Here is a 13,473-nt window from a genome sequence, read left to right on the forward strand (position 1 = left end):
CGGAAGCCCTCATTCCTGGTACCATTCTAGTAAATCTCTTCTGCACTCGCTCCAAGGCCTTGACATCCTAAAGTGTGGTGGCAAAAATGAAACACAATACACTAGCTGAGGCCTAACCAGTGTTTTATGAAGGCTTAGCATAACTTCCTTGCTTTGTACTCCATGCCTCTATTAATTATGTCAAGAATCCCGTATGCTTTTTTTAACAGCCTTCTCAACTTGTCCTGCCACCTTCAAAGATTTGTGTTTATAGACCCCCAGGTCTCTGTTCCTGCACCCCCTTTCAAATTCGACCATTTAGTTCATATTGCTGCTCCTCATTTTTCTTATCAGAATGCATCACTTCACACTTTCTGCATTCAATTTTATCTGCCACATGTTTGCCCATTTCACCAGTCTGTCTATGTCCTCCCTGAAGTCTGTTACTATTCTCCACATTGTTGCCGACATTTCCGAGTTTCATATCATCTGCAAACTTTGAAAGTCCAGGTCATTAATATACATCAAAGAATCATTGTATGAGTATTTTTACTACAATCCCAATTTCAATCTAATGTAAACCTGTTCTTGTAGCTGTGAAAATATATTAACGCACTATTAAAGTACATGGAATAAGATTCACAAGATTGATCCTGTTTTATTTGCAGTCTGAAAACAGGCTTTCTAAAGTGGAAACCCGATTATGACAGTGCAGCATCTGAATATGCAAAGGCAGGTAAGAGACGCTCTTAATATCTGAAGTTACTTTGTGGGGTTTCAATCTCGCAGTTTAAGTTGATCTCATTCTAAAATGTAGCTGTTCCCTTTGTAGTGTGTTACTGTAATCAACACTGGGTTCCTTTTTATGCAATAAAAGCTACACGTTATTTTAATGGTTTGTGTGATAATTATATGTAAATCCATGGCTGACTTTTCAGGTATTATGTTAAGATTTTGGAATTGTAACGTCCATAATTTAAAATGCAGTGATTTTTCTTTTTAAGTTTACAATTGGAAAAACCTCTGTTAAACCCACAATTGAACTTTTTGATAAAATAATGTAAGTTTCTTTCTTTCTTTTATACTGCTTACTGAGCCATTCTTTGAGAATTGGTTACAACTATTTAAAAAAAAAAACACAATCCTGTTATGAACAGATGTGAGTTGTGCAAGGATGTACGGGAGGAACGTGGTCGTTCATGCAGTACCTCAAAGACACTTTTTTGCCACGTGAATTACATTAATTACAGGCCTGGAAAAAAATCCCCTTGTTTTAACTTTGTTCTGGTAGTGGTTAAGATAAATCTCAGAATGCTGCATGCCATGTTATGTGCATGGCAGAAAAGTCTGAAAGTAGAGTTCAACTTTCACAGAGTTTGGTTTGGAGTTTCCGCTCATGTTATTCTGGCTCCCCAGCGTACATTAAGTGGACTCGGGTGGCAAATGTTTCAAGAAACACTCTGTTGGGTCTCCACAGCTTTTCTGGATTTCCTTCCAGAAATGCCAGGAGATGACAGTATGTTTGTTAATATATGAATGTGCATACTATGATAGTATGCAAATGACTTGGAGTTCAGTCTCTGTGCTCAGACGCATGCGTCGTCCGCGTACTGTCGCTCGAAGACAGAGGTTGGAACGGTCTTGGATCTGGCCTGGAGTGTGAGGTGGAGCATTGTAGTGAGGAAGATTGAGAAGAGGGTTTGCGCGATGACGCAGCCCTGCTTGACCCCGTCCGGACGTGGATTGGGTTTGTAATAGATCCGTTGGTCGGGATCACGGCATGCATGTCGTCGTGGAGCAGGCGGAGGATGGTGACGAACTTCTGGGGCAGCCGAAACGGAGGAGGACGTTCCATAGCCCTTACGGTTGACCGTGTCATTGGCCTTTGACCAGGCCAACATCCCCAGCCTCGAAGCACTGACCACACTCAACCAGCTCCGCTGAGCGGGCCACATTGTTTGTATGCCTGACACAAGACTCCCAAAGCAAGCGCTCTACTCTGAACTCCTACACGGCAGGCGGGTCCAAGGTGGGCAGAGGAAATGTTTCAAGGACAACCTCAAAGCCTCCTTGATGAAATGCAACATCCCCACTGACACCTGGGAGCCCTGGCTAAAGACTGCCCTAAATGGAGGAAGAGCATCTGGGAAGGCGCTGAGCACCTCGAGTCTCATCGCCGAGAGCATGCAGAAACCAAGCGCAGACAACTGAAAGAGCGTGCAGCAAACCAGGCTCCCCACCCACCCTTTCCTTCAGCCATTGTCTGCCACACCTGTGACAGAGACTGTAATTCCCGTATTGGACTGTACAGCCACCTGAGAATTCATTTTTAGGATAGAAGCAAGTCTTCCTCGATTTCGAGGGACTGCCTATGATGATGAACCATTTTGGTAGGTCACCAACATCATAGAAACATAGCATCATAGAAGTGACAGCACAGGAGAAGGCCATCTGGCCTATCACACCTCTGCTAACACCAGCTCTGTGGGAATGATTCTCTTTGCCCTTCTAATGATAGTGAGTTAATGCCCCCTTACAGTAAAATCTGCAACCAATGGAAACAAACTTTCATTATGTACGCCCTGAAAGTATTTCAAAATATTGAAAACATCTTGGATTCCCCCCTTATTGGGGGGGGGGGGGAGGAGAAGACCGAATTTATTTTTTTGAGCCTTTCTTCATAAACATAGCCACTTATTCCTGGTATTCTAGTGGATCTTTGCTGTGCCTTCCAGAGCTCTAATATCTCTTCTATAAAGCAGGGTCCAAAACTACATGCAATACTCCCATTATGTTCTAACGAATGCCTTGTACAAAATTCAACATCATTGCTTTGTTTTTATATTCACTGCCAGTGATGATGATGATGAGTATGCAAATGATGAAAATACACCATCCAATGCCATAACAGCATTGAGTGCTGTTTTGTCCTTTTAGTCCATAGTCGCTGTGCTCAGCAGAGTGGCTTTAAACATTAAAGGGCCAAAAAGCTTAAGGTGCCTCTTTTGAAAATTTTAAAACATGATATTTTTTAATTTATCAGCTATCAAGAGGCTGCCAGCGACCCATCCTGCAGATTCCCTAGCAGAGTCTGGGAGCTTGCTTAAAATCGACAAAGTGACCTAACCCCGGAAAATTGGTTAGCATCAAGCTTGCGTCTTTATGCGAGTTCTGCAAATTCTTTCTTTTTAGTTAAAACTCATGATGCACTAAAGATACGTCCGGATTCTGCAATAGCGGGCCATCCATGCTTCTGTATTACTGTGATGCATATTGTAGGGAGAGGGAACTGAGTAAATGAAAATTGCTACTATATAGCTTTTTGTTCACTCTTGACCCTTCTCCATTAGGAGCTAGAAAAAAGCTGGTTCCTTTTCACTATAATGAGTTATAACAAATATATAATTCCTCTTGTATTCTGTTTCTGTACAGCTGTTGCATTCAAAAATGCGAAACAATATGACCAAGCGAAGGATGCCTACCTACGAGAAGCCGAGTCACACCAGAACAACAGGGCGTATCCTCTTATTAGGTTATTGAAGAATAACCGACCAGCTGCTTGAAGCAAACACTTCTTCGTTTTATAAAGTATTATTTTAAAATATTTTTTGCAAAAATACTGATCATAGTTTTTAAGGAAAGTAAAGTATATCAGAGGATGTTATAAAGCCTTCAGTTCTGTACATACCAACTGCTAAATAAGAAATACAGTGGGAGTGAATTTCTGTGGGTGCTTGTTCACCATTACTTTGGCTGAAGAGCCATGAAAACCCCGAGGAAAATGGTGCAAATGCTGTTATCACTGCTGATATTTCACTGAAGTTATGGTGGATGAGCAGGAGAGCCCTCGGGGAAATTCACTCCTAGTGTTCTTTCGAATAGATGCCTGTTGAGTGTCATTTATAAGCTGCATTTTGTATTTAAAAATATTTCAAATTTGGTTTTAAATTGGTCAGCCTTGCAGCTTCCTGCTCTAAGAACCATCTCATTTACATTGCTGATGGCTTTGGGAGCAAGTAGGCAGAGGCATTGCCTTTCTCTGACTGTCTGTTGAAAGTGTCAGACTTGGCTCTGGTAGCAATTTGGCCTCTGAATCAGAAGACTGTGGGTTCAAGCCTCACAGAGACTTGAGCATATAATCTAGGCTGACAATCCAGTATAGTATTGTCAATTTGGAAGGATAGACAGAATGGAAAAGGAGATGGGGTAGCTTTGTTAATAAAGAATGAGATCAGTGCAGTAGTGAGAACAAAGAAATGGCAGACCAATTGAACAAATACTTTGGTTCTGTCTTCACGAAGGAAGACACAAATAACCTTCCGGAAATACTAGGGGACCGAGGGTCTAGCGAGAAGGAGGAACTGAAGGAAATCCTTATTAGCCAGGAAATGTTTTAGAGAAATTGATGGGATTAATGGCCGATAAATCCCCGGGGCCTGATAGTCTGCATCCCAGAGTACTTAAGGAAGTGGCCTTAGAAATAGTGGATGCACATTGGTGATCATTTTCAAACAGTCTGTCGAATCTGAATCAGTTCCTATGGACTGGAGGGTAGCTAATGTAACACCACTTTTTAAAAAAGGAAGAGAAAAAACGCGGAATTATAGACCGGTTAGCCTGACATCGGTAATGGGGAAGATGTTGGAATCAATTATTAAAGATGAAATAGCAGCGCATTTGGAAAGCAGTGACAAGATCGGTCCAAGTCAGCATGGATTTATGAAAGGGAAATCATGCTTGACAAATCTTCTGGAATTTTTTGAGGATTTAACTAGTAGAATGGTCAAGGGAGAACTAGTAGATGTGTTTTTGGACTTTCAAAAGGCATTTGACAAGGTCCCACACAAGAGATTGGTGTGCAAAATTAAAACACGTGGTATTGGGGACAATGTATTGACATGGATAGAGAACTGGTTGGCAGACAGGAAGCAGAGAGTCGGGATAAACGGGTCCTTTTCAGAATGGCAGGCAGTGACTAGTGGGGTGCCGCAGAGTTCAGTGCTGGGACCCCAGCTATTTACAATATACATCAATGATTTAGATGATGGAATTGAGTGAAATATCTCCAAGTTTTCAGATAACACTAAGCTGGGTGGAGGTGTGAGCTGTGAGGAGGACGCTAAGAGGCTGCAGGGTGACTTGGATAGGTTAGGTGAGCGGGCAAATGCATGGCAGATGCAGTATAATGTAGATAAGTTTTGGGTTATCCACTTTGGTGGCAAAAACAGAGAGGCAGAATATTATCTGAATGGCAACAGATTAGGAAAAGGGAGGTGCAACGAGACCTGGGTGTCATGGTAATCAGTCATTGAAAGTTGGCATGCAGGTACAGCAGGCGGTGAAGGAGGCAAATGGCATGTTGGCCTTCATAGCTAGGGGATTTGAGTATAGGAGCAGGGAGATCTTACTGCGGTTGTACAGGGCCTTGGTGAGGCCTCACCTGGAATATTGTGTTCAGTTTTGGTCGTCTAATCTGAGGAAGGATGTTCTTGCTGTTGAAGGAGTGCAGCGAAAGTTCAGCATACTGATTCCCGGGATGGCAGAACTGACATATGAGGAGAGACTGGATCGACTGGGCCTGTATTCACTAGAGTTTAAAAGAATGAGAGGGGATCTCATAGAAACATATAAAATTCTGAGGGATTGGACAGGTTAGAGGCAGGAAGAATGTTCCCGATACCGGGGAAGTCCAGAATCAGGAGTAGCAGTCTAAGGATAAGGGGTAAGCCATTTAGGACCGAGATGAGGAGAAATTTCTTCACTCAGCGAGTTGTTAACCTATGGAATTCTCTACCGCAGAGAGTTGTTGAGGCCAGTTCGTTCGATATATTCAAGAGGGAGTTACGGCTAAAGGGATCAAGGGGCATGGAGAGAAAGCAGGAAAGGGGTACTGAGGTGAATGATCAGCCATGATATTGAATGGTGGTGCAGGATCAAAGGGCCGAATGGCCTACTCCTGCACCTATTTTCTATGTTTCTATACCTGCCTTTGGCTCATATCCCTTAATACCTTTGGTTAATAAAATGCTATCAATCTCTGATTTAAAATTAATAATTGAGTTAGTGTCAATTGCCATTTGCAGAAGAGAGTTCCAAACTTCTACCACCCTTTACGTGTAGAAGTGTTTCCTCATTTCACTCCTGAAAGACCTAGCTCTAATGTTTAGACTATGACCACTAGTCCTAGAATCCCCAACCAATGGAAATAGTTTGTCTCTACCCGATTTGTCCGCCTTGATATCTTGAGAACTTCGATCAGATCACCCCTTAACCTTCTAAATTCTAGGGAATACAACCCTAATTTGTGTAATCTCTTCTTGTAACTTAATCCTTGAAGTCCAGATATCATTCTGGGAAACCTACTCGCTCCAAGGCCAATAGATCCTTCCTAAGATGTGGTGCCCAGAACTGAACACTGTACTCCAGGTGTGGTCTAACCAGTGTTTTGTATAGCTGTAACATAACATCTACCCCCTTGTATTCTAGTCCTCTAGATATAAAGGATACTCTTCTGATATGCTGGCCAACATTTATCTCCCAACCAAAAAAAGTGTAGGAGGTGGTGGCAGCTAAATCTTCAAACATGCAGGTTTTGGACTTGAGTTGTCTCCGAGCCCTGAGCTTCTTGAGTTGCTTCAGCATCAGTTTCACCTCAAGATTCATGCATTGTAGCCATAGTCAACAGCAATATGTATTTCACAAATTTCAGGACAAGCGGCTAAATAAAATGGAGGTGAATTTCCGCAGGGTTTCTCCTGCTAGTTGGCAGAAGAGCTGCAGAAACGAGGTAAACACCATGGAAATCCACCCCCATTGTTTTCAGAACAACTTCCTAAGCACTTCTAGGACATGCCTCTTACATACACTATCCAGTCATAATATAAAAATTGCTTGCTTTTCAGAATTGAAATGTGGTATTAGCATGATTGTGAAGTGCTATGAATTAAATGGGCGAAACAATATATAAGGTTTTGATTGTTTGACAAACTTTTTTAAAAAAGCAGTGAAACACAGTTAATTTTGTAAGATCCTGAACTTAGCACAGTAATGAAAATGGCTTCATAAACTCAGTGAGCCCTTAAAGGTACTAATGTCTTCTCGTTGCCATATTTTAAGCAGTTCAAGATCCAGATGAGAAATTGGTCTGTCTGGTGAGGTCGAACTGCGTAGTTGAACTGGTAATATGTGTAATGATTTGTCTTTGTTGCTGACATTGTTGATCGTCTTCCTTAACTGTCTCTTCACTCTAGTTTCTTCCATGCTGCTAAGTAAGTACCGTTCTAAGTTCCGACTCTGTTTATTTTCATTGCATCACAGAGTTGTAGTTGCATTCATATAACTGAATGAAACCTAGTGTAAATGATGAAGTTGAAGGCTAACAGGTTCAAATCTGATTTTTCTTTCCCTTTTGTTGGGATTGATTTCCACGGGCTCGACGTGCTGTAACAATTCTGTGGGCTCAAAATTTGCCAGGAATTGCTCTGGGTTTTTTTTTGAGCATCTTGATTTTTCTGGAGTATCTTTAAAAATCGCCATTTTGCACCTTCAATTTGTGCCAGTGTAAGTGAGTTAGTTACAATTTTTTTTAGTTTAGTTTAGTTTTTCTCAAAAGGGGGCGTTACCAGCCACCTAAGAGAGTTTTGGCCATTTAGGTCACTTTGGCCAGCCAATAGTTACTCCAAATCTACTTAGGCCAGCGTATGTGACCACTTCAACCTTTGCAAGAAAACCCTCGCAGAGAGTTAAGAAATCAGCGCAGGTAGGTACATCGGAGGCCAGCAGAACTTAATGACTTGACTAAAGAATGTGTATAGGATCAAACAGCTGTACAAGACATCAAACTTTGCAAAGTTAATTTACTGTACAACAGAAGCATTCATGGAAGCTTATACTACAAAAATGAAAGAAGTAAAAGATAGTTGAATTCAATTGCCCTAATCTCACAACTAATTTAAACAACTATTTGTTTGCAATGATTATACTGGGCCAAAATTAAGCCCATATTATCGAAATAAAGTCTATTTCAATAAATAAGATATTCTCTGTGTTCCTTCGTCACTTATGTTCTTCTGTCACAATAGCCCAGCCCTGCCCGCCCGCCCCTATCCCCTGGCCGAGTGGCCGATCGATGCGATTTCTAGATGATTAAAGCTGCAAATCAAATACCCCTACTCACAGAAACATTTACTGGTATCGGGTCCCACGCTGCAGCAACACACTGAGAGGTTAGGGACGAGGAGCTACTGCGCATGCGGCACACTCCACTGCACAAGTGCAGACTTCCCGGCACTGTTTTCAGTGCTAGACGCTGGCTCCGCCCCCGACTCGACTGGCCACGCTGCACGAAGACCCGGGAGAGGCCGAACAGCGGCCAAAGTGGGGAGCAATTTTTTTTTTTTTTTTTTTTGAGCACTTTTCAACGCAGAAAAGCGCTGCATCTCCGGTGAGTGTGCCCAAAAGGGTGGGCCAATTTTGAGCCCTTTGATTCTATGATAAGATTAGGGATTTACAGAAGACGGGTAGACTGTAGACCACATTAGTTTTCAACAAGCTGGTCTAGTGCAAGTCTACAGAGAGGATTGTCTGATTGTGCCTATATTTACAAACCTCAAGTTCCACAAGACTTTGATTTCATGCTCTCTCTTTCTTGTACATTTGACTTCAGTTACACCTATTACTGCTCGGTGACAAAGATCCATTTTATTTAATTTTGAGGGCAAACTCTCTTTTTCTCATGGTCCAGCTTTTTAGAAGTGCTCTTGTCCATGACAATAATAAGAAAAAGATATTGCAAATGCCATATATATTTTCATTCTGCAGTGTCCTGCTCTCATGCAGTTTTTGCTCTCATGCAGTTTCTCACCAACTTTCTTGCTGTGGGATTGTAAAGTATAGAACAAGAAAAGGACGTTGGGCCCCATTTGCATCTGATCTTTTCTACAGGCTGTGTGCAACTCACTGTTGTGAACTTTATCTCAGTTTCTCACTAACTAGTTCACTGATTTCTCATTCTAGGTTTTGTGCAAATGGGGACCCATTGATTGCTCTAATCATGCAGGTTCATACGAATCACTTTCATCCCATAGGTTTCTAGTTGAAAGTGATAGTTTTGCTCAGAGCATGAGGTTAGAAGGAGAAATTAAGGAATCAATGTAGGAATAAGGGGCCCAAGTTTCCACACGCGCCGAGAACGGCGCAGTCCCGACCTGGACGCCCGTTTTTCGCGCCACAAAGTGCGCCTAAAAAAATCCTCCGTATTCTCCACCTACCTGCAGGTCCTCTGGCCCTCGGCGCAGCCAGCACGAGCTGTGGGGGGGCGGAGCCAGGTCCCTGCACTGAAAACAGTGCCGGGACCTCTGCACATGCGCGCGACAGTGGGCACGCAAGTGCAGTAGCTCCAGGCGCCCGAAGCACGCAGCCCCTAGCCCTGGCCGAATGGCCTCACTGGGGCTGCGTGAATAAGGCTCATCCCACGGCCAGCTCCTGCTTCCCCCCCCCCCCTCCCCGGCCTGACCGCCCCCCCCCCTCCCCGGCCTGACCGCCCCCCCCCCCCCCCCTCCCCGGCCTGACCGCCCCCCCCCCCCCTCCCCGGCCTGACCGCCCCCCCCCCCTCCCCGGCCTGACCGCCCCCCCCCCCCTCCCCGGCCTGACCGCCCCCCCCCCCTCCCCGGCCTGACCGCCCCCCCCCCCTCCCCGGCCTGACCGCCCCCCCCCCCTCCCCGGCCTGACCGCCCCCCCCCCTCCCCGGCCTGACCGCCCCCCCCCCTCCCCGGCCTGACCGCCCCCCCCCCTCCCCGGCCTGACCGCCCCCCCCCCTCCCCGGCCTGACCGCCCCCCCCCCCCCTCCCCGGCCTGACCGCCGCCGCCCCCTCCCCGGCCTGACCGCCGCCGCCCCCTCCCCGGCCTGACCGCCGCCGCCCCCTCCCCGGCCTGACCGCCACCGCCCGCTCCCCAGCCTGGGGGGGCGGGGAGGATGATGAACGGGAGTGTGGGGGGTGGATGAACGGGAGTTGGGGGGGGGGGTGGATGAACGGGAGTTGGGGGGGGGGGTGGATGAACGGGAGTTGGGGGGGGGGGGGTGGATGAACGGGAGTTGGGGGGGGGTGGATGAACGGGAGTTGCGGGGGGTGGATGAACGGGAGTTGGGGGGGGTGGATGAACGGGAGTTGGGGGGGGTGGATGAACGGGAGTTGGGGGGGGTGGATGAACGGGAGTTGCGGGCGGTGGATGAACGGGAGTTGGGGGGGTGGATGAACGGGAGTTGGGGGGGGGGGGGGGATGAACGGAAGTTGGTGGGGGGGATGAACGGGAGTGGAGGGGGGGGATGGGGATGAACGGGAGTGAAGCGGGGGGGGGGGATGGGGATGAACGGGAGTGGAGTGGGGGGAGCGGTGAGGAGGCTGAACTGCAGAGCGTCGGGCTGCGAGTAGCTACTGCACATATACGCACACTCTAGCGCGCATGTGCAGAGGTCCCGGCACTGTTTTCAGCACAGGGGCCTGGCTCCGCCCGCCCACACCTTGTGCCGCGCTATGCTGAGGCCGGAGAGTCACAAGGTAAGTTTACGGCGCCCTTTTTATTCCAGAAAGTCGGCGTACCTTTTGGAGGTGCGCCGTTTTTACGGAGGGTGGAAACTTGGGCCCTATAGGAGGTTAAACCTTAGAGACTTTCATAAGAAACTAAAGATTTAAAATTATCTGATGCATTGGGTAAATCCCTCTGTACTGTTGCTGAGACCATAGTGTTGCCATGACTATTCTGTAACTGAGCTTTCTAAACCAGGCTTACAGATTTTTTATTTTTTGGACAACACAAGTTTCTCCCCAGTAATGATGACTTCCTGAAAACCTTTTTAACCCAATTTCTTTCAATACAAGAGGCAGTCTTTCGAGACTACATTTAGAAATCAAATTGTTAAAGAACTTACTTTAGAATATTTGATTCCAGTTGTTTGCAAATATTTTTCTTTAATAGGGAATGCTGATAACATAATTAAGGAAAATATAATGTGTCTAACTCTGGTGATATTGGAGAATTAAATCAACTTCAGTAGTTAATCATTAAACTAGATGATTTGGCAATCTTGTCCCTACAATGCATGTATGTTAACCGCTTCACTTCCTGTCAAGTCTGTAACCCCCTTCAAGCCAGTTTTGTTCTGCAAAAAGCTATTTTGTTTCAATTTTACTCAAATTGTTGTGCTGAAGGTGAGGGAAATCTGTACTAGGACATTTCCCCACTTTTGGATTCCACTATTGGTATTGTGCATCTCGCCTCTGAGTCAGAAGGTTGTGGGTTCAAGTCCCACTCCAGAGACTTGAGCACACAAATCTAGGCTGATACTCCACTGCCAGACTGACTGAGTACTGCACTGTCGGAGGTGCCGTCTTTCAGATGAGACGTTAAACCGAGGCCTTATCTACGCTCTCAGGTGGATGTAAAAGATCCCATGGCACTATTTTGAAGAAAAGCAGGGGAGTTATCCCCGGTGTCCTGGCCAATATTTATCCCTCAATTAACATAACAAAAACAGATTATCTGGTCATTAACGCATTGCTGTTTGTGGGAGCTGCTTGTGCGCACATTGGCTGCCACTTTTCCCACATTACAACAGTGACTACACTCAAAGTACTTCATTGGCTGTAACGCGCTTTGAGACGTCCAGTGGTTGTGAAAGGCCCTATATAAATGGAAGTTTTTGGTTTTTTTATTACATGGATTAGTACATCCTGTACTCTACCTGGGACTGCATCAGCTATCGTTATGATCTGAGTGAGACTGCCAGCTTGTACTAAATTACAGCCAGTTTTGTGGTGTGGACTCGCGTTGAATTGTATCTTCGTGCTGTGATTTCTTTCTCTCTTTTCTCCACAGAGCATTTGAACAGGCTGGAATGATGCTAAAGGTTGGTCCCTTGGCGTTTTTTTTCAATTCTAAAATCTCAGTGATTTATCTCCTTTTCTTAAAATAAAGATACATTTTTCATTACAAGCAGGTAATGTGTAAAATTCCTTTTTCGACTAAAAAGTAAGAATATCCATTTTCTCTGTGATTAACCTGCTAACAATATGTCAGAAATGACCAGCTATGAAATGTGGGATTTCTAAGAATGCAATTTTGTTGGCGTGGACTTATTTAGGGAAGAAAATGTATTTTTTTTTTTATTGAGAGAAATCTTGCTGTCTATGTTTCAGATAACTTTGTCCATGTGGGTACTGTCATTGGGGTTCATTGTCTTTGACATGCAATCCTAACAGAAGTGATATTACAGTTGGTTCCACCCTGCCCTGACACTAAAAGCATCTCAATAATAGATAATCAAGGGGCTATATGCAGGGGGGCACTTAAAACAATCACTATCACTAGAGAAAATGTACTAAGCAAACTAATGGGACTAAAGGTTGACAAGTCCCCTGGACATGGTGGCCTGCATCCCTAGGGTCTTAAAAGAAGTGGCTGCAGAGATAGTGGATGAATTGGTCGAAATCTACCAAAATTGCCTGGATTCTGGAGAGTTCCCAGCAGATTGGAAAACCTTAAATGTAATGCCCCTATTTAAGAAGGGAGGGAGACAGAAAGTGAGAAACTATAGACCAATTAGCCTAACATCTGTCATTGGGAAAATGCTGGAGTCCATTATTAAAGAAGTAGTAGCAGGACATTTAGAAAATCATAATAGTCAAGCAGATTTAGCATGGTTTTATGAAAGGGAAATCATGTTTGACAAATTTATTAGAGTTCTTTGAGGATGTAACAAGCAGAGTGGATAAAGGGGAACCAGTAGATGTAGTGTATTTGGATTTCCAGAAGACATTTGATAAGATGCTACATAAAAGGTTTCTGCACAAGATAAGAGCTCACAGGGTTGAGGGTAATATATTAGTATGGATAGAGGATTGGCTATCTAACAGAAAACAGAGTCTGGATAAATGGGCCTTTTTCAGGTTGGCAAACTAACTAGTGGGATGCCACAGGGATCAGTGTTGGGGCCTCAACTATTTACAATCTATATTAATGATTTGGATGAAGGGACCGAGTGTAATATAGCCAAATTTACTGATGATACCAAGATAGGTGGGAAAGCAAGTTGTGAGGAGGACGCAAAGAATATGCTAAGGGATTATAGATAGGCTAAGTGAGTGGACAAAAATTTGGAAGGTGGTGTATAATGTGGGAAAATGTGAGGTTATCCACTTTGGTAGGAAAAATAAAAAAGCAAATTATTATTTAAATGGAGAGAGATTACAAAATGCAGAGAGATCTTGTACATGAAACACAAAAAGTTAGCACACAGGTACAGCAAGTAATTAGGAAGGTAAATGGAATGTATGTCTTTATTACAAGGGGGATGGAGTATAAAAGTAGGGAAGTCTTGCTACAACCATAGTTGGTGAGACCACACCTGGAGTACTGCGTACAGTTTTGGTCTCCTTATTTAAGGAGGGATATACTTGCATTGGAGGCAGTTCAGAGAAGGTTCACTAGGTTGGTTCC

The 13,473-nt window shown here is 44.5% G+C and overlaps 1 protein-coding gene across 1 annotated transcript in view; it reads left to right on the forward strand.

The window, feature by feature from the left end:
• napgb (N-ethylmaleimide-sensitive factor attachment protein, gamma b) overlaps nt 1-13,473 on the forward strand; it is a 53,529-nt gene that overhangs the window by 13,236 nt on the left and 26,820 nt on the right. The window contains exons 2-5 of the mRNA XM_070896204.1: nt 648-715; nt 3,412-3,496; nt 7,230-7,247; nt 11,854-11,884. Of these exons, the coding sequence (XP_070752305.1) occupies nt 648-715; nt 3,412-3,496; nt 7,230-7,247; nt 11,854-11,884 (202 nt within the window). The remainder of the gene's footprint in view (nt 1-647; nt 716-3,411; nt 3,497-7,229; nt 7,248-11,853; nt 11,885-13,473) is intronic.

This window comes from Pristiophorus japonicus, chromosome 1, assembly GCF_044704955.1.
Source record: "Pristiophorus japonicus isolate sPriJap1 chromosome 1, sPriJap1.hap1, whole genome shotgun sequence".
NCBI lineage: Eukaryota > Metazoa > Chordata > Chondrichthyes > Pristiophoridae > Pristiophorus > Pristiophorus japonicus.